At 37.6% G+C, this 21253-nt stretch overlaps 1 protein-coding gene across 2 annotated transcripts in view; it reads left to right on the top strand.

Annotated features, from left to right (window-relative positions):
- jarid2b (jumonji and AT-rich interaction domain containing 2b) overlaps nucleotides 1-21253 on the top strand; it is a 112192-nt gene that overhangs the window by 65397 nt on the left and 25542 nt on the right. For both annotated transcript variants that reach the window (XM_079879449.1, XM_079879450.1), the window contains exon 4: nucleotides 10398-10567. In XM_079879449.1, coding sequence (XP_079735575.1) covers nucleotides 10398-10567 — 170 coding nt within the window. The remainder of the gene's footprint in view (nucleotides 1-10397; nucleotides 10568-21253) is intronic.

Raw genomic sequence — 21253 nt, 5'->3', positions numbered from 1 at the left:
TATTTTGAAGAATGTTGGAAACCAACCAGTTTTGATGACCATTGGCTTCCATTCTCAAAATATATATTTTTTGTTCCTTAGAGGAAATACAGTCATACAGGTTTAGAACGACATGAGGGTGAGTAAATGATGACAGATTTTTCATATTCATTTGAGTGAACTATCCCTTAAATGGCACTGTGTTGCTTTGTCAGTTGGTCTCTTTCTGTTTAAGATGACAGTTCAGGCTCATAAAAAAGCTGTATCTGACTTTATAACAACATTCAAAACACTAGAGATGATCCAGCAGAAATCTATTTCTGATTTTATGCATTAAAAGCTCCATGTGTCCTTTTGCTCTCGGTTTCCTTCATCTTTTTGTCTCGAAGCGTTCTAGCTTCGCACAGTATTAATGATGCCCGGCAGTGATTGACAGCGTTAGCATTCGTGTGCATCAGTGTGACGTCACGCATGAGCAGCAGACGGATGTGTTCAAATGGAGGGGAGGGTGGCGTGGGCCCTCAGCATCTGGCTCGGTGCCAGTCGAGACCACCTGTCTGAGCGCAGCACGTCTGCTCTATTGTTAAACCACACCGGCTGGGTTAAGTTGCAGCTCTATATAAAGAGTAACAGACATCTTAAGTGGGGACACAGGATTTAGACAGGGATTTTGTAGGAGTACTGGTATCTCTGTCTGTCTCTTTCTCTCCTCACTCCGCAGCCTCGCCAGCTCACGCTTTCTGTTACGTAACAAACAGCCTTCAGTTGCCTTTAGTGAAATCACAAGCGATTGAATTATGTAGACTGGTATCATTTCGGCACCTGTCCAGCAGCGGCTCTGGGAAGCCGTTATCATTCAGGAACTTTATAGTAACACCTCTCAGAGTAAATGTGAGCGCCGCTTCGGTTGCAAATGCCTCCGAAGTCATATAAACACACTCATGATCGCCTTTAAAGCAACAGAGTGCTAAAATAGGCCTGTAAATAGAAAATACAGTTTGTGGTTGACATGAAAATTCAGTAGTTTCTGTTTTTACACTTAGCTGGTTTAAATGACAGAATTCATTACTGTTATCGGTCAAGCCGAGTTTGAAATTTGATGTTGACTCAAATTTGGCTTGGCCTCTGCATGTTCCATGTGAAACAGTGTTCACAGCCCATTTTATTTCTGTAACGTGTAGGGGTGCAACGGATTGCAGTTGATCCGTGATCTGTGCGGACCAGGCACCGCGGTTCTGCACTCACGTGATTTGCGGATTAACTGCTACGTTTAACCATCAAAGAGTTAGTTTATCATGTGCACGTGTTTTGTCCTCACAGTTTACACATTCAAGCGATTTTAAACGTGGAAGAAGAGGCGAAAATTGGGACTCATGCGCGGTTATCTGTGAGAACAGCCTCACATGCAGAGAGAGAGAGAGAGAGAGACAGACAGAGAGAGACAGAGAGAGAGAGGCATGTTTCAGATAACATGTGAACACCGAATTGATTCCTGATTGAAACCAGCCAATCAGAAAGCGTTTTGTACTTTTGGGTTTGTGAAATGTTTTGGAAGGTGGGGTTTTCAAGTGTTTATGTAAAGAAGAGAGCAAGGCTTACAGCTGCTGTAAGTTTCTTACTGTCAGGCTAATGTAAAATGATTGTGGTGCTGAGCGAAGAGCTGATATTAGGCTTTTAGTGGTCGCATGTTTAATGGTGATGCAGTGCACTTAAGCCAAAACATGATGGCTTAGAAATATCTACCTTTATAATTGAATCTCTTGTGTGTTTAGATGCTAAAGGCTTTTTGTTCCACAAATCCATATTTTTATTCTCCTGAGCTGAATGTTAATGTCATAGCTGTATTTTTTTGTGATGAACGGTGGCATTTGTAGGTTGCCCCTGAGGAGTCAGGTTTGTATTTTTCTCCTCATGACCTCTCTGACCCCACGTCTTTGGGCTTACCTGACTAATGTGCTGATATATGAAGGCAGAGCAGTAGGGTGCAAGGTGAAAGGTCAATCCAATACCAAACCATCTTTCATGGTTCTGAGCAGAGAACTTGACTCAGGTAGGCAGAAAAGCAATAAGAAATTAGCTGGGGTGTATTTGCAGGTCTAAAGTTTATTCTGATGTGGAGCGCTCCACAGGGAGGGTCATCAAAATCACATTCATTTATTCTCCAGCCCAGGGTCAGAGCGCATCTTTCACTAGTCTTTTTACTTAATCAGTGTCTCCGCTCTCTGTATTCTCTCAGAGGGCTAACACAAAGAATATCTGAGATTCTGTTCAAAAATTTGGGGTCAGTAATGAAATTAATGCTTTTATTCAGCAAGGACGCATTAAATTGATCAAAAGATTTCAATTTCAAATAAATGCTGATGTATCATGGTTTCCTGAAAACTATTAAGCAGCACTGATGTTTTTAACATTGATAATAATAAGTGTTACTTGAGCAGCAAATCAACATAATTATTAGAATGATTTCTGAAGGATCATGTGACACTGAAGACTGGAGTAATGATGCTGAATATTCAGCTTTGCCTTCACAGGAATAAACTGCATTTTAAAATATATCCAAATAGAAATTTACTTTTATATTTAAAGTTAAAATAACATTTTACTGTTTCAGGTCATTGCAAATTGTGAGCACATTTAAAAAAATCTTACTGACCCCAAACTTTTGAACGTTGAAGTTTTTTGTTTTTTACACCATTAGCCTAAAAACTGAATGTTCGCTCAATTAAAAAGTCATTTAAAAATTTCACACAATACTTTAGATACATTTTAGTGAATCAGTTCATTCAGGTGGCTCGTTTTATTGAACAGGTTAAAAAATGATTCATTTAAAACGTCACAAATAAACATTTTGTTAAAATTATATTGCAGCTCATTTTCACTTAAGCTAAAATAAAACGTATTGATTAACACATCATTTTACAGAATCCATGTAACTTGCTGAGCGTTTTCCACTTCACTGTTTTACTCCTCAAATAAAACACAGTTGAGTGATTTAGAAATATTTAGCAGAACGACTCAGCTCAATAATTACAAAGTACTAATTTGAAAACAATTTGTTTACAAATATTTACCCTATTTTTTTTTTATTGACCATCTAACCCAACCCACGCTCTGTTTTTCTGCTTTGTCACCATTTTGTAGCAATTATCATTTCAGCACTGTTTATTGGAGCGAGCTCATGAATGACCCAGAATCAGGGATCCCCCTGCGCTCTCTTGGCTGCCCGGCACATGTGCCGCTGGCTCCTCACCGTGCTCTCAGAGCCAGCTGCTCCGCACTGGCAGAGGCTGCTGAGAGACTTTATCAGGACCATGTGGCCCATCTGGAGCTGTTTAGTTTTAGCAGAAAGCGAGAAAGAGAGAGAGAGTTAGCATGTGTACTAGAAGCCAGCGAGAAAATGAAAGATGTTTGACTTTACGGAAAAACTGGCCATTCCTCTTTATCATTCATTACTTTCTCCCTTCTCTGGTAACATGGTAGTAAGAATAGTTTAAATTACAACTGTTATTTTAACACTAAATGTTTATTTAATGTGATTAATTATAAATAAAATAAAGTGATTAAAAATGAATGCTATTAATCATACCACCACAATAAGGAATTTACTTACCATCAGAGCAACATTCATGTTTTTCAAGTCTACACTGAAATGCAAAGAGACATGACTCTATTGCTAAGGGTATTTTTTTGATTGACAGGTGTTTGTGTGTGTGTCTCCAAGCAGTTTTAGTGAAGCCTTTAGCATAGAGCAGCTGGGCATGACAGAAGATGGATTTAACAATGACGGGATGTGTACTGAGCAGATTTGAATGAGTAGATTCAAAGTAAACTATGTTAGAGATCATAGTCAATCTACAGTGCTTGTTTATCTCTAACAATACAAATCAAATAGATGGCATGTTACACATACACATGCTGTATGCTGAGAATTATGAGTGTCTGTTCTGCAGTCACATCATAGTGTGACATCATGGTATGGTCATTATCAGAATATCAAAAGATTATAGGATTTGTCAGTTAAGTAAGGCTTAAAATTAGGCCTATTGTAAGTTGTTGTTTTCCCCATATAAAAACATATACATTTAAAATTCAACTAAAATGCATCTCTGTGGACACACAGAGTACTTGGCTGTTCTGTCTTTTTTATTTGTGGGCTAGGTGTATTTATTTATTTAGGTTGAGTTTTTATAAATGTATTTATTAATAATAATAATACAAATATTTAGCCTAGCGTAGGTTTTAGGTGTGATCCATACCAACACATCAAAAAAGGTACCTTTATTTACTGTTGTCTTCCAGTTCATTCTTTTTCTACAGATCATTATGTTGGATCCACGAGAGCTGTGCTTCTCGTCTGATAGCAATCCTGTTATCTTAAAGTTTCCTCCATGTTAATACATGCACATGATGGAAAAGCTGAATGAATTCACTGTTGCACACAAAGGGTTTTTATACAGCCCTCCTCCCCTTTCTTCCCTCTTAAAACTCAAACATCTCTGCCCCCGGGGTCTATCAGTGCCTGCCCTCTCTTCATGGCTCCATCCATCTCCCTCCTGCAATCATTCATCTCTTTCTTCCCTCCCTGTGAGCTTCTCCCCTGCTCCACTCATCTGATCCGGAGAGAGCCAGAGCCTGCTGCTGAGATTAGGAGTGACTCCAGCCGCTGTGGAATGCTTTGATGCTTCGTGATTTGGTGGGGGGGGGGAGGTGCTGACACCAGAGGGGTTGTCCCTTTTACCCCTGGCGCCGCCAATGTGCTTTTGTTTGTGGAAGCCCTCCAACTCTTCCTCCTGTTCGGCACGATTTGGTGCTCTTTTAGAGGAGCACAATCCTTCAAAACAATCGCACACTACAGAGTGCTCAAGCATTCAGTAGATTCCCAGAGTGCTTGCACTACTTGTGTTATTTTGTCATTCTGCACGCTTATGATTGAGGAGAGAGATCATGTTACCAAAGATATTTCACATAACGCCAGCAGAGATCACAGAATGTGACTAGCCACCCTGCCAGAAAGAGGCTTGTTTAATATCCATGTCCTCTGCTGTTGATGCAGATGGGACAGCTTCATTTGTTTAATGTTGGGGATTGTAACTGCATCCTGTGATTGGAGGCAGATACATTGAAACTAGAGACAACTTCTCAACATGCAAATGATTAAGCATTAACATGATTAATGTAAACCAGTAAAAGTAGCTTAACTTAATCTCATTGTGCATGTGCGTGTTCCCACATGCCACCATCATATTAGACTTCATGCATATATTTCAGTGATATACACCACTCTGTGTCCTCTGATTGTTCACTCCAGCTCGCAACAGCTGTTGCTTGTAAAACAAGGTAACATAAAGGTTACCAAAGCATTTTGTCACTCTCCTTCACCTCCTCTCCTAACCTCCATTAAGCCCCTAGGGATCCGACCGCTTTTTCTTTTCCTTTCCGATGGGGCAAACTCAACTCCTCTCTTGTTGCTGTCCTAAAAGCTAATCAGTGACACAGAAGAACTCCACATGTAACGTCAGAGTGGGGCATTCTTTGAAGGGCGAGGCACAGGGATTAGAAGAGGATGAATCTGGACATCCTGCCATAATCCCTCCCTCCGCGCCTCCCAGCAGGTGCTCACCCCTTGCTTTTTTTTCCTTTTGGTTGTTTCACTTGACTGCCCCTTCTGCACTTTTTCACTCCTCCACTCCTCCTCTGTCTGGCTCTCTCCACATCTTGGCCAGCTGGGCTGATCTCCAGGAGGCCTAATTTGCTCTGACCTCTTTGTTGTCCCTCTATCTTAAGCACACCCTTACACACACACACAGGTGGAGGAGAGAGAGAGAACTAGAGCCAGATACATTGAAACTGGAAGCAGATTTGGATGCAGGTACTTTGACCAAAACTGTAGACCAGTTTGATATTCAGGCAGTAACTTGAAATCTGTAGATTGATTAGGAGGCAGATACCTTGAAACTGCAAGAAGATTTGACAGCATACAGTGCATTAGAACTGGAGGCAGATACTTTGACAATAGTGGCAAACCTGAGGCAAATTTGAATATAGATATGTTGTCAGCTGTAGACTGAAACTTTGAAAACTTTAGACTGATTTGAAGGCAAATACATTTAAACTGGAGGCAATTTTAGAGACAGAGACAGAATTTGAAGGCAGATCAATTTTAAGCTGGAGGTTGTTTTGGAGGTAGAGACTTGGACAATAGAGGCAGATATATTGAAACTCCTGGATGCCTTCTAGTGATCTCTGTTTGTACCAGTCTGCTCCCTTTTTAGATTTACATAAATGCACTAAATACCCTTTAAACTTGACCTCAGTCACAGCTCTTCATCATAGGTTTTTTGGCCTCCATGAGCTAAATGGTAATTGGATCATAGCCTTAGTTCCTGGAGTGACCTTACCCTGCTGTGGTTTTTATCAGCTGTAAATTATGCATGAGCCTCTTGTTAAAAGACTGGCATTGTAAGAGAACCCATATCTGTCCCATTAAGGAGTGCACAGGCTGGGAAGCTCCATGGGGCTATTGTGTTGCAGTGTCTCTTGCTCATTGAGGAAGGGAAATACCAGCGGAACCGGAATGCCCAGATCAGTCAATCCCATGGCCCCTCTCTACCCATCCTGTCTGGAGGATGTGGTTCGATCCCATCTCCACTCTCCATCACTCATGTTGCAGTTTACAGACTGTCTTTTTCTGAGAAATATCATATATATATATTGAACCTTCTCTGTCTAAATACAGATACATTAGACACTTGAGGCAAATTTGAATACATATACGTTGATAGCTGTAGACTGAAACTTTGAAATCTTTAGACCGATTTGAAGATAATTACATTGAAATTGAAGGCAAATTTGGAGACAGATAGAATTTGAAGACAGATAGATTTAAGCTGGAGGTGGATTTGGAGGTAGAGACTATATATACAGTATATCATTGTTCCCTCGTTGTCAGGAGTGTCTTGAAGTTGGAACTAAGTTCCTTTGGAGCCTGGCTTTTTTTGGAGTGTGTCATTAATTTGCATAGACATGCTATAATTGGGGACAGCCACAACTCCTGCAATTATTCCTGGGAAAATATGCAGAGCTTCAAAACACTGGAACTCTTAAAACCTAACAAGTTTATGTGCTGTCTCCTGCTTTCTTTGGCAACTAACTTCTAGGACAACATCTTAAATGTCTTGAACCTTCACAAGTTGCTGAATTGGAACACTGTACATATGCAACAATGCCTTATGCCACACAAATGGAATTTGACATGTATGATTCCAATACAGTTTGACATTAGCATGGAGGCAAACAACGAAATACTCTAACAAGCCCAAATATGCATTGTGCACAAAAAATTTAATGAGATGTCACTACTTGTATAGAGAATCTTCAGTATTCAATGAAATATCTTTTCGCTAAGTTTGATGCAATGCATTCTGGGTTTGTCTTCCCTCCAAAAGATAGATGTGATTCCAAAATGAGAAGGCTGAATAATGTGGTTTCCTACCTTTTGGAAAGAGCTTTTGCATTTTTAGTGCCTCCAATACTTTTAAAAGCCAGGCAGGGAATTCACTAGGTTTTTAAACAGAACTATCATTTAATTAAGCTTTTAATGTTTAGAGTTGGAGTCTTAAGAGCATCAGAGTCAACAAATGTTTTCATAGCCATTACATTTTCAGAGAGCTCCCAGGAAAGTTGTGGTTCCATAGCATCTTCCTAGAACTTTTCCCATTTCTGTTTGGACTCACTGTATTGTTTCTCTCTCATCTGTTTAAGTTTATTGTATATCATGTGAGGTCTGTATTTAGACTGTATAGATGTGGTGAGAAACATGCATTAAGTTGTACAATCGCTTTCTACATCATGTGTAGGGAATACACTACATCATGTCGACTATCCGACCATGTCACTGGATACTTCCATGCCAAACAGTTGGCCATTATACCCTTTAATGAGGAACAGATAGGATAAATAGTCCAATAAAAGCAGGCCGTCTCTGAAATTGAGAGCAGTCTAGACTGACTCGATGAACTGTGACATCCTTCTTTGTTTTACTGGTTCCTTTTTTTTGTTTTGTTTTTTTGCATCAGAACTACTCTGGTACTTGGTTGCGTTAATACTTCTAAAGCAGCAGTTCTCAGCTCCTAAAAATATTTAGATTTCTTATGAAAACCATGGCAAGAAAAGGAGATTGTTTTCTTTATTTCTCCTGCGAAGTAACAATCCTCCCCTGGACCAGTCTAAATGAGGTTAAACCTCTGCCTGAAACACTTTAGCAATCAATAAATAATTGGGCAGTTGGCCGGCTTGTAAGTGCTTTGTTGAATATCTAGCAGCAATGTTTTAAAGCCAAGGTTTTTTTACGCTTGTGTTTGTTGGCTGAAATCTCACTCAGCTGTCATTTAGTCCTCCAGCTATCATAGAAATGTTTCTATGAACTTTTTGCCTGTGTAATCTCCATTAATTAATGTCAGTGTTTGGGTGTGGAGCTGCAGTTCCCTTTTGAACAGATGATGTGGTTTTAGAGGGTGATTATATGTCTTTTTGAAACATAACACATGTATTTTAATCTTGTCCACTTCAATTATTATTTTTTTTGTTCTGTAAATAAACTATAGTTCACTGTAATTTCTTGTTTATATCCATGTCTTTGAGGCTTTCAGTCTCATTCTTTCCTCTTTTCAGACTTAAGCACATTTTATTGCTTTGACTCTCATGGTTCATTATCACAGTTTGGTCCTTGTTCTATTTCCTATGTGGAGCCTTTGCTATTACAAAAGGGGTGTCTTTAAAAAGTACAGACAGCTTACCGAACAATTCTTCATAAGTGCTTCAATAATGGTTTTGGAACCACAAAATTAAGATTCCAAATTAGTCAGAAAGTATGTTTGCACCTTGTTCAAAATAGACTTGAACAGTAGTTGCAGCATCTCTCCTATTTTGTGGCATAACGGAGGTGCCTGTGCCATCAGTCACAGTCATGAGAGAATGGAAAAGAAAAAAAAGAAGGAACAATCTGTCTGCAAAACATAGCGCTGGTGAAAATTGATTAGCGATGCCGTTGCAGCTTCGTCAAAGCTGCTGGCGGTTGGCAAACCATCTCAGGCACGGTCCTCTGATTGAATGAGATTAATTTGTACAGGAGTGAATGATGTTTGTCTTTTACCCATCCCCCATTATTTTCTTTAATTCTATGTGGGGAGAACATATTTGGCAGCAGACATCAGGCGTGGACCGAGGGGAGTACGTGTGGGTAAAATGATGAAATGCAGCTGAAATGGAAAGTGCGTACACGCGTGCCTCCTCTGGCAGCGCACGGAGGGTGGAGGAGGAATTGAGACATACGACTTTCCACTGTTTTTAGTATTCCATGCTGTTTCCCGTGGAGAGTTGAACTAAAATGTAGAGTCAGTGAGTTGGATGTCTCCAAAAGGAGAAGCTGTGAGTGAGTGTGAGGCCTTGAATGTTGGCAGTTTGATTTATCCTTAGTGCTATTTATCAGTCATCAGCTGCTGCTGAAGTCTTCACGGCACGTAATGGAGAACTTAATTACATCTCGAAGCCTTGGCGTGAATCAACATTCAGAGGTCGAGTTAGACAATATCTTGCAAGTGCTAAAGAAGGAAGCACAAGTGTCTGCTAGAGTTGTCTCAAGTCACTCACTCATAGAGACTGTCTACTCTGATTCTTGAGATATGTGACAAAAATAGCAGCTTTTCCACTTTGAAATGAATCAGAGATTATCCACAATAGTGTACACATTAACCATTTCATTTGGTTATTTATTTTTATTTTTTTAGAATTAATAATGACTTGATCACTAGCGACCCTAAGAACAGTTATGCATAAGTTTTTTTTTTTTATTATTATTATTTTTTTTTAATTACTACGGTGTGCTGACAGAGAAAAGGTTCATTATAAAAATGAACAGCTGTTTTCCATACTTTTTGAAAACACTGTCAGTTTTTTGTAAAAGATTTTAAAGTCAATCTTTGTCCTTAAGGGCACCTTTTCATATTTCACCTGCTATCAGTTCATCAACAAGGTCAAATATGGGTGAATACATCTTTTTTTTTTTTTCCAGTTTTGTAGCTTTTATTGTTCCAGTACTTAACCCAGTTAGCAGCATTTGGCTAACCATCAGAAATAGCAGCTCTTGTGTGCTAATCGGACCAAAAACATGTTTGAAAGGGTTCCAGATCGACTGAATTAGTCATGGCAACAGAAAGGCCCAAAGTGGAGTTTTACCATCACGAGAGCAAATGCGTTAAGAGAAATTTATTGCTCTGGGCAACGTTATCCAAGTCCCAGTGCCAAGTGGGGATTTGCAGAAGAAAAGTTTTTATAATGTATCCATAAAGTCTATGTTATATGATAGAATGCAAGTGTATTTAAAATCTATTGTTTCCATTTTCTCTCTCTCTCTCTCTCAGGCCCAGACTGCATGCACAGAGGAAGTTTGCGCAGTCTCAACCTAACTCCCCCAGCACCACGCCGGTGAAGATGGCCGACCCCTCTCTGCCCACGCCGCTCACACATATCACATTCCTCTCCAAACGCAAACCCAAGACAGAAGACTTCCTCACCTTCATATGCCTTCGAGGTATTGCCTCATTTTTCATTTCCCTTAGAGAGTTAATATAGTTTTGACAGTGTTTTTTATTTTTTATTTGTATTTTGTTTTTTTACTTGGTCTTTAGTTGTAAAGGTGCATGATTTTTTAGTTGAAAATAGTTTCAGGATCATTTTAGTTTTCCTCTCTAGTAACAGCTAACTATGATGACAAACAACACTTTATTAGAAACTGCACCAAAATAATGCAATCAAAGTTAAAGATTGAACACAGTGCACTGCAGTCCAAGTGTGATAAATGTGTAATTGCTGCTACATTTAGCAGTAAATTGTAACTACCATCATTATAGGGTATCCAGCCGCATGGACTGTATCCGCTCAGAGCAACATCTAGTTGCTGAATTTGCCAAGTTACGGCATGCCATTTTGGAAAATATTCAGGAGTTATTGTTGAGGCTGTTTAGACCCTTTGTTTTGTGGCAGTTCAGATTAACTAAAGAAGACTAATGTGTTTTGTTTTAGTTTTGCAATGTTTCACGAAGTGAGCTGAGCCATTGTATGCTGTATGAGGCATTTGCTTTTCACAGTTTACTTAATGTGGTTTTGACAGTGTCAGATTTACCTGCCCCTGAACATCACGTGCGATACAGCAACAGTCAGAATTCAGGCTTGGGAAATTAGTTAAAATCAAACCACTCAGCATTGATGAAAGAAGAAATACTTTTTTTTTTTTTTTCTTAAATTCTTGTTTTCTCCTTTAGGGTACTCCAGTTTTTAGTTATTTTATTGCTAGTTTTTGTCTTTTGTTCATGATAAACTTTCCTACAGCCTTCGCCCAACACCTTGGGCCTGCTCACCTGGTGCCCAGGAACCGTAGCTCTGGTGTCTGGTGTCATGGCAGAGGTGGCATCTGAACTCCAATGCTGCACAAATGTTGACTCTCAAAGCTAGGAGGTATCAACACCAACTGTTTCATGTTGAAAAAATGGTGTTATCAGCCTAAAGTGTCATGAACACACACTTTTATAAACACACCCACCTCTGTGAACCAGGCTCTGCCTTTCACAAGGGATTATGGGTTCCTCTCGCTTTCAAGGTCGGTACACAGTGTTTCTATAGAGTGAATCTCAAATATTAGTTTTAACAGGTAAAACTAAAGGCTCCAGGGTAGCATAGAGCCTCATAACCAATTCATGTTGAATCTGAGTTTAGAGAAAGTTATTTAAATTATATGTAATATTTTCAGCTAACAATTCTTGCTTTGTTTTAAACATTTCACCACATTTCAGTCCATTCTGTGGGTTTTCCCCCCAAATCTGTGCAGAAAATGCAAAATAGATGTCGACTGTGTCTGCTCTTAGCTCTGTCTGTAGACTTTGTGTGGCCCTTTTTATTTTACATGAATATTTGTTTTACTTTAAATTCATTTTCTATTATCAGACCTTAATGACCAAAAAAGAAAACTTTCTCTACCGTTTCATGCACATCCTGAGATGTGTAAAGTGTAGGAAAAGTGGAACCAGAAAGTTCCATTTGTACTCCTCAAATAATTGAGAGCAAAGACTTGCTGGACTTTGAATTTATTCTCTGGCTGGAGTTTTTACAACATAATAATAACTTAAACCTTGCGGGAGATGGTTTAGACTGCCTCATTTCAGTATAAACTTTCCTTCCTCACCGGGATTTCAGAATATCAGCCAGAACTATCCTGTATCATGTTTTCCGAAAACAAGACATTCATTAGCCCAAATTTACGGTTATGAACATTCACTGCTTCTGTAAAAGTAGTCTTTTAATCACTTTGGCAAATCGTTGTTGGGTACCGTATGAAATGTTAGCTAGTTGTATCAGATGCGTTATGCCCCGTGTATGCGGTCTGGTCAGCTCAGGTCTCCTCAGACTTGACCGTAACTTGACTTGGCCTGGTGTTTGAGGTCATGGAGAGGCCAAATCCACGTGTTGAGGGTGTTGCGTATCAGCTTCAACTCTCAGTGACTCTCTTAGCAGTTTTTTCCACAGTGGCAATTAGATGATGGGCCGCACCTCAATAACTGTACACCAGCCTCGACATTATTTATAGATGATACTCCCCTGCTGTAGTGTGTATATTTGTGTGTGTGAAGCGTAATGTTGTCCAAATGGCATTACAATACAGTGGTGTTATGAGAAGTAAAGAGTTGTCATACCGCCATGTGTCGTTTTATCCTTCAAAGAATCCCTGACTTTCAATATCTTCCAGAGTTCTCTTTACTTTGGCATGTCTGTTCCAGCCATCAGGGGAGGCGGTCGTAAGCAGGCGGTGTTGATCTTTCAGAGGGGTGGAGGTAGAGAGGATGGGTAAATACAGATCAATGGATTCTGGGTAAATATAGCCAGGGTCAAATAGGCAGTCCTACAATAGCTCAGTTATGGCTGACTGCCAGTGAAACGCCGCTCTTATCCGACATAGAAAAAGTATTTAACTGGACCGCTGAGTAGAGTGCATGCAGGCTGTGATAAAGGTAATGTTGTGATGTGTCTGACGGTCTTCTCAAAAGAAAAGTTAAGTCTTGAAAAGACGTAATCTATAGTTCTGCCTTTTGAGATGACAACATAAGCATGGTTTTGTTTTTTAAAATGGATTTTTATAACATCAGTATTGCGTTATATACGTGTTCTGATGCAATGTAAAGTAATGCGCTGTGAACAAAATGCAGGAATTATGCTCTGACGTAAGCCGTTTCTGTTTTCATACTACATGCCGCTTTAAATCCTGATGAGTGTTTCATTACATGGAGAAAACAGTTGCCTGTATGTGTGTGAAATCTTCTTGTCAAACACTAAGATTTAAAGCAATCTAGATGATGATCTGTGCTGGCGACATCCATGCTGATCCATAACTATCTTTAATAGTAAAGAAAAATGATGGAAAGACATTTCTTGTTTAAATTCTCATATGCATATAGAGCTGGGAAGTCTTTTGAGTCTCAGTGTTTTTCACAGTGTACGTCAATGAACTGTTCAAGTGATTCGCTTACTTTAAGAAAAATGCAAAATACGTCTTAATTCTTTTATATATATATATATATATATGTATATGTGTGTGTGTGTATATATATATATATATATATATATATATATATATATGGGTAATTCTTCAACTATGGTACTCTTTGAGCTAGACAGTTTCAGAAAATAAAAACATTTCTACAAACAGTTTTTTAGTATCAGTTGGTTTCTCAATCTGTCTAGAAACCTTCCCTTAAGTTGGCTGTGATGATTTGTATTGAATAATATATATATTTTGCCATTTTTACCTGACAGTCCAAGAAAACGGTCATTTCCATCACATAGCAAAACAAGTGTTTTGAAGAAAAAAATAATTAAATATATTCTGTTATAAATATATTTGATTAAATAGCACACAAATCTCTGATCAAATTTGTAATTTATTTATTTTTCAGAAATGTAATTGTAAAGATTTTACAATGTTTACACTAAAAAACACCTAAAACTAGATCACTGGAACATTTCATTTACTTGTCATAGCTCAAAATCATGTATTTCTCAAAGTGTATACACATATCTTACCCCTAACTGCACAATTATCAACACCACTGAATATAGTTGTTTTGATTGTATGTTTTTTATATGTTTTACTTTAAAATATGTGTTGTGGTGGAAATGACATGGCGTGGCGGAAGAGACAGTGTGTGGTGGAAATGACATAGATAGGCAACTTCCAATTAAAAACTATTTTTCTACTGCTCTATGTGGTGAACCAGAGCAAATCAATAAGCAACAGCATTAGTGAACAAACAAATATAATCAATATTTTTAAATGAAAATCAATCCAAAAAAAAAAAAACATAAATGTGTTAAAAATCAGCAAATAATTTCTTCACTGCTTACATGCTGAACTAGAGCAAACTAGTACAAACTAGAGCAAACTAAAGCAAACCCTTTATGTCATCATTGCCTTAATAAAACCAGTTGAATATAATGTTGAATAACAGATAAAATAGGCAATATTTTGAAATGAACACCTTGTTGCTTTTTCTTCAGGTATCTTTCTCTGTCCTTCTTGAGGGACTCTGCATATTTAAGTGGATCTGATTTTATTCTTTCTCTATATGATCTTGACCTCTGTGCTGTGGTATTGCTTGCCATCTTAAAGAAAGAGCCAAGACATCATGCCAAACTTATCTATTGTTCTCTTATTTACCAACAATATTGTAACAATAATAAATAATAAAATATTTCCTTACTACCTTAACTTAACCTTTTCATGCATGAATTATGATAACCTCAGTCAGGATTTTTTTCCTATGTGTTTTTATTGCTCTTAGGGCATGAAAAACAAGATTTGAATTGTTTTTTGTTTGTTTTTTTTTTTACACATTTTTCAAAGAGATTATCAGATGTCCACTTGAGTGGACAGCATGCGTTTATAGTTTAAACTGAAGAGATACTGTATTAAACATACCGTAATACAATAATCAAACAGATAACGTATGTGTATTTAACAAACTAATCAATAAAATTATATTAAATCATGTAAAAACTATAAAATATATACAAAAAATATAAATGTGAAATATTGCAAAAGCAATTGAACTTCATACAAGTTGCACTTTGCGTGTCTTTTATATCAGACAGAGGTGGACAGTAACAAAGTACATTTACTTGAGTACTGTACTTAAGTACACTTTTTGAGTATCTGTACTTTACTTGAGTATTATTTTTTCTGGAAACTTTGTACTTTAACTTCGCTACATTTGAAAGACAAATATCATACTTTTTACTCCACTACAATTTTGTCAAGGTCCTTGAGTAGAAAGTAACATCAGTCAGGGATGATTTTGGTTGCAGGGTTGCATTTTGGTTGGAAATGAAAGTCGGGTTGACATCAGAACCCTGCATCTGATTGACATCAGAACCCGACGTCAGATTGACGTTGGATATTAATTGAAAATAAAAGACGGGTTGACGTCAGAACCCGACTGATGTTGGTTTCTGACGTCAACCCGATTTTCATTTTCAACCACAATACAACGTCTGTCCAACGTTGGAGATCAATGTCAATCTGACATTGGATTCTGACATAAACCTGATTTTCATTTTCAATGCTGGGTTTGGTCTTCTAAATGCAAATTTTGTCACTTTTTTGGAGCACACTAGCTTATAGATAACAGTAAGGCTAACATATTCATACTAAAAGCCAAAAAAAATTTAAATAGGGCAATATTTGAGGGAACAGACATTTGGGTGTCGGAAACCATTGTGGACATTATTGAGCGATCAATCTCACATTCAATCCCACTACTGGAACTGTGTTCTAGAAATAAATTTGATATTGACATGAGGGTAGGTGCAGGCATAGATTTAGAGGCATACGGTCCTTTAAGTATTACATACAACAATAAAACAATGCATTGACATTTACTTTTGATACTTAAGTACTTTTAAAAACGAGTACTTCTGTACTTTTACTTAAGTAAAAATAGGTCTTTACAACTTTTACTTGTAACAGAGTAATATTTGACCAGTAGTATCTATACTTTCACTCAAGTAAGGAAGTTGTGTACTTCGTCCACCTCTGATATCAGAACATGAGGACGTGATTCCATCAGAGATCTCTACAATGTACAACTGTGGAAACCACTCAGATGCTCCCTCCAGTGTACCAGAGTATGGAGATTTACCCTTATTAGCTGATAATTCTGATTATGTTCAAGACGGACCGACCTGATCTCACGGGAAAATGTACAAATTCTACGAGGTGGCTAATTCGTACGAATTCATATGACTTCAATTGTACCTCAATCGTACGATTTTTGCAAAACCGTACATATTTTTACAAATTGAATTATACGAATTTATACGAATGACCTACCCCTGACCCCGTGCCTAAACCTACCCATCACGTGGGTTTAGATAAAGCCACCTTTTTATCATTTGTACAAATTCGTACGAATAGGTTGTGAGATAGTGTTAGATGAACACATTTCTAGCATAGCCCTCCTCTGAGAAAACCTAGCGATACGTTTTTATCAATCTCATCTTGAATGAGCAGTGTTGGGGGTAACGTATTACAAGTAACATGCATAATGCATTCAGATTACTTTTTGATGTTACAAGTAATGTATTACAAGTAACATGCATTACCAAATCAGATTACCTTATGATGTTACGAGTAAAGAAAAGCATTACAATAATGTGCATTACGTAATCAGATTACTTTTTGATCTAACAAGTAAAGTAATGCATTACAAGTCACATACATTATGTAATCACATAACTTTTTTGATGTCAATGAAAATTACATTCTAATAATACAAATACATTTATTTACAGTCAAAAAAGTCACTGCAGATTATGTATTTTCAAAAACAATATTCGCAGTATAAGTATGAATTGTAGCTGAAATATAGCCATTGATGCATGAGGTTCACTAGTGGACATGTGATTAATCAGATTTTTCTCTCAATCTAAAATCAAAACTTGGAAAATTTTACTGTGATATGACTCATTAGATATTGCTTGATGCTGCAATATTTTTTTTTACCTACAAGAGTCTCCTAGGATAGAAGGAATGTGTGGATATTCCGGAGCAACTTGGCATTTCTGACTGACCATTGGCAATCTTGGTTTGGAGGGGGAAAAAATCGAAACACAAAGGCTTGCCACTTGGTTGCAATGTATAGGATGATGCACCAGGGTCCAATGAAGAGGCTGATGTGCAACTAAGCCATCATAACCCGTGCAAATTTAAGAAAATGTTTTTTAATAGCTGTCCACTGTAGTGACCACTATGCATGAAAGGGTTAATTAATTATATGTTTTTTTATATTAAAGTTTTAGTATTATAGCCCAAATAATTTGCTGTTTAGCACGAACAATGTCATTTCCACCACAACCTGTCTTTACCACCACAATGAACACCGTGGTGGAAATGACTGTGGTGGAAATGACATTTCCCCCCTTTTCTCTCTAAAATATCTCTCTAAAATATCATGCTAATATTAATTTTAGAGTTAGCATTAAATATACACAAATTACACATTATTAAATTAAATGAATCTAGTTATTTGTATGTCCATGTGAAATATGAGCCGTTTGGAAATGACGACTAATAAACATACTCTCAGTTTTAGTCATATTTACCTTGATTTTTCTTCTTTTCATTACCCCCTAAAGAGGTCACCCTTTCACCCAGCCGTGTGTTCCACTGTGGAGTTTCTGTTGCTATGATTACTAAGTATGCAACCCTAAAACAATGATCCCAGGATTCTATTTTGTACAGTGTGGTGGAAATGACAGTGAACCCAAGGGACAAGGGTTCTACTTATGAAAAATATAGGAAAATGTGAATAAATATTGCAATATATATTATGTATAATTGAATTAGACATTATTTTATCATTTGTACTTGAAATCTACATTATTTAAATATTTAATTTAGAATTAAGCGAGGTTGAAGGTACGAAGTCTGGCTTAGGGACAGAGGGAAAACAGTAAAAACCTTGCATAAAAGGACTCATATTATATAATAAAAAAAATGATTGAGCCATGATACATTTTTTATAAGTTCCCCTTGGGGTGAAGTAAGTGTGGCAAAAACAAAAAAGAAGAAATGTTTTTTAGTTTTTATTATTTCATCCAGGGACAAGAAAAGTACCATAGTTAAAGAATCACCCATATATATATATATATATGTATATATGTATATGTGTATATGTGTGTGTATATATATATATATATATATATATATATATATGTATGTATATGTATGTATATATATGTGTATATGTATATATATGTATGTGTGTGTGTAAAAAGGTAAGGAGATATGAGTAAATGAATAATGTACTCCATTGCCCGTGTTACATAACAAGCTGTTGTAACTGTATTTTTATGTGGATTTGAATGTCCTCATGAGCATTTAGTTCAATTCCAGTGTCTCTTGGATATCGTTGACTGTCTTAAAGTCTTTATTTATGTCTCTCAAGCCACAGCAGCCGCATTCAAGCCACAGCCACGTGTGTCGGCGTGAAGCTGTTGCACTGGCGCTGCGCTACGAAAGAACAAAGATAGCTGATTTCAATTCAATTAAGTGCGCTGACGTGTGCGGCTTGGCGGTGGGGCAGCAGGCTGATTAAATTCACCCGCCGACTCCTCAAGCATAGGGCAAACTGGGTTAATGGATTTGCAGACATTCAGGATGGAATGTAAATTAGTGGAGATATAATCCATAATCCCTTCGCATTCTTGCTGCCGTCATAGCCCAGAGACAATGTTTTTAATGTCCCCTCTTATTCCCCTCACTCACCGCTCTCTAGTGCACTCCATAGTGCCATATGTTGTCACATAGAGGGGATATAGTGCCAGGCAGGGGGGCTGCTCACTGTCTAACATCTCTCCACTCAACTGCCATGCACCTCGACCTGATTTGAAAACCTGTTAACCTGACAGGAGCCCTGACAACATTGGGTTAAGATGGGCGACCCGTACAAATCAAGCTGTAAAAGGATAGCTAAAAATGAGTTCTCTCATCATTTATTCACCCTCAAGCTGTTTCAAACCAGTGACCCCACATGCCAAATTTTAATAAGGATAATGGGTGAACTTGTAAATATGGCGCAGGGAACCTTTTTCAGTGAATATCAACTTTAAATTCACACATAAAGCTGTAGTGTGACTTAAAATTAGCACACAAATTGTTTGAAATAATTTTGATACTTTTAATGGTGCTTTTTGACCTTTTAAGAGGTTTTGAAATAGCCCCTGGTCATTATACCCTTGTGAAAAAGAATACTTATTACAGAAATATTATGCTTTAAAAAATATACTTGAGTGTGAACTGAATGGAATTTTTTTTTTTTTTTTTTTTTCAGACACGCTTGCTAATTGCAATTAAATGAAAATGTATTAGTTTGAATTAATATTAAATTCAATTAGCTGGATTCTTTAAGTGATATTTAGTGAAGATGTCAGTAACCAGACAGTTGATGGACCCCATTGACTTCCATAGTAGCACTTTACATGTATGTTTACTTTAGTATGTTAGCCAACACATCAAAATAATTGAATTAATATCATGTTATCTGCAAGGACAGTTTTTTTTTTTTTAAATATACGTTTTCACAAGGGTGTGCTTTAATTGTATGGAAAGAAAAAGATCGGAAAGTACTTCAAATCTCTAATCTTTTATGTACCACGTGAGAAAGGAAGTCATACAGGTTTGTAACGACATGAGGGTGAGTAAGTGATGACAGAATTTTCAGTTTGGGTGAACTATTCTTTTAGGAATACTTCCTCACTCCCTCTAACCATGTTTCTGATCAAAACAGTCCGCACGGCAACCAAACATCCAATCAGAGCGAGGACATCTGCTCAGGCAGATTTGATTGGTTCTCCATGAGCTTCAATTTTAACCTCTTTTGCTTTATAAAATGGGACAAAAGCAGAGCATCCGAAGTAGAACACTTCGCTTGTAATTATGTCTGTGCTTGAATTAAATCTGACAATTGTAATGGATGCCTTCATCTTTAATTATGATTTGTGTCAGCCTGTGAATATGAGAGCACATAATTGGGGATTGGGGAAGGTCTGTTTTTTAGTCTGTTTTTTATTTTCTTTCTCTCTGGGAGATGACAGATTTAGATTTGGCTCCAGAGAAAGAAGCTGAGGGGAGAAGCCGTGACAGACGGCGTGTGATTGCTATCAAAAATCTGGTTTGTGCACCCCTGACGCCAGTGACCGGGAGCTATAGTTGGGCTACTCCCTACCCAGCATTCCCTGGGGCACTCGCTAAACCTCATGAGCCTGATACTCATTCTGGGGGGAGGGGGGGAATCTGTAATCTGAAACAGATTACATGACAATAACATAATTTTTGCAGAGCATCTAAAACTAGGAAAAATTGTCTGCCTTCCAATGCCAGCGGTTTCCCTCCCCCATTCATGACCCAGGCTGACCCTCAAGTCTGTGAGCTATTGGCGTTTTGACCTTTTCCTCCCACAGCATGGGAGCGCAAGATAATGATAATGGCAGCCATTTTCTTAATTAGTTGCGCTGACATTAAGTGGCCTGGTTTGTTTGTTTGTTTGTTGGCACCTTTGGTCAATCTCTGCTTGTGATTTTAGGAATTTGGATTGTTCCATATGGAGTAACCATCATAGGTGTTTTGTTTCAAAGCAACCTGTGGTCCTGTTTTGTACATTAGCATAAAGTTACATTATACATGTCTTTGTGAGTTTCTTTCTGTTATTCATGTCACGAAGGTCATCATGCATATTATATGACTGATAATCCTTGAAGTGGAGAATGTGATTTGTATATGTGATGTGGTTAGAGCTAATATTTCAAAGTATTATAATATACATCCATTCTCCAAACAGCTTTATCCTCTGTAGGGTCACGGGAATGCTGGAGTCTATCCCACCATCTCGGGCCACAGGTGGGGGACACCCTGAATGGATAGATATTGTAATATTTGACCTCAAAATTGTATCAATTTATCAATATTTATTTCAGTTTACGTTTTAAGTTTAGTAATTTTAGTACTTCAGCTAAAACTTTATTTTTACTGCTAAATTTTTATTTTTATTTTCAATGTTAAGTTGAAGTTTTTGTGTAATATTTGTTTTATTATTTCAGCTTTATTGCAATTTCTGAAAACAATTTTTAATAGTTTTGTTTTTAGTTCAACAATAGCAAGAAACCGTTTTAACAC

This window comes from Squalius cephalus (genome assembly GCF_949319135.1).
Source record: "Squalius cephalus genome assembly, chromosome: 8".
Classification (NCBI taxonomy): Eukaryota; Metazoa; Chordata; class Actinopteri; order Cypriniformes; family Leuciscidae; genus Squalius; species Squalius cephalus.
Note: the sequence above shows the minus strand (reverse complement) of the source record. Positions and strands in the feature narration are given on the sequence as shown.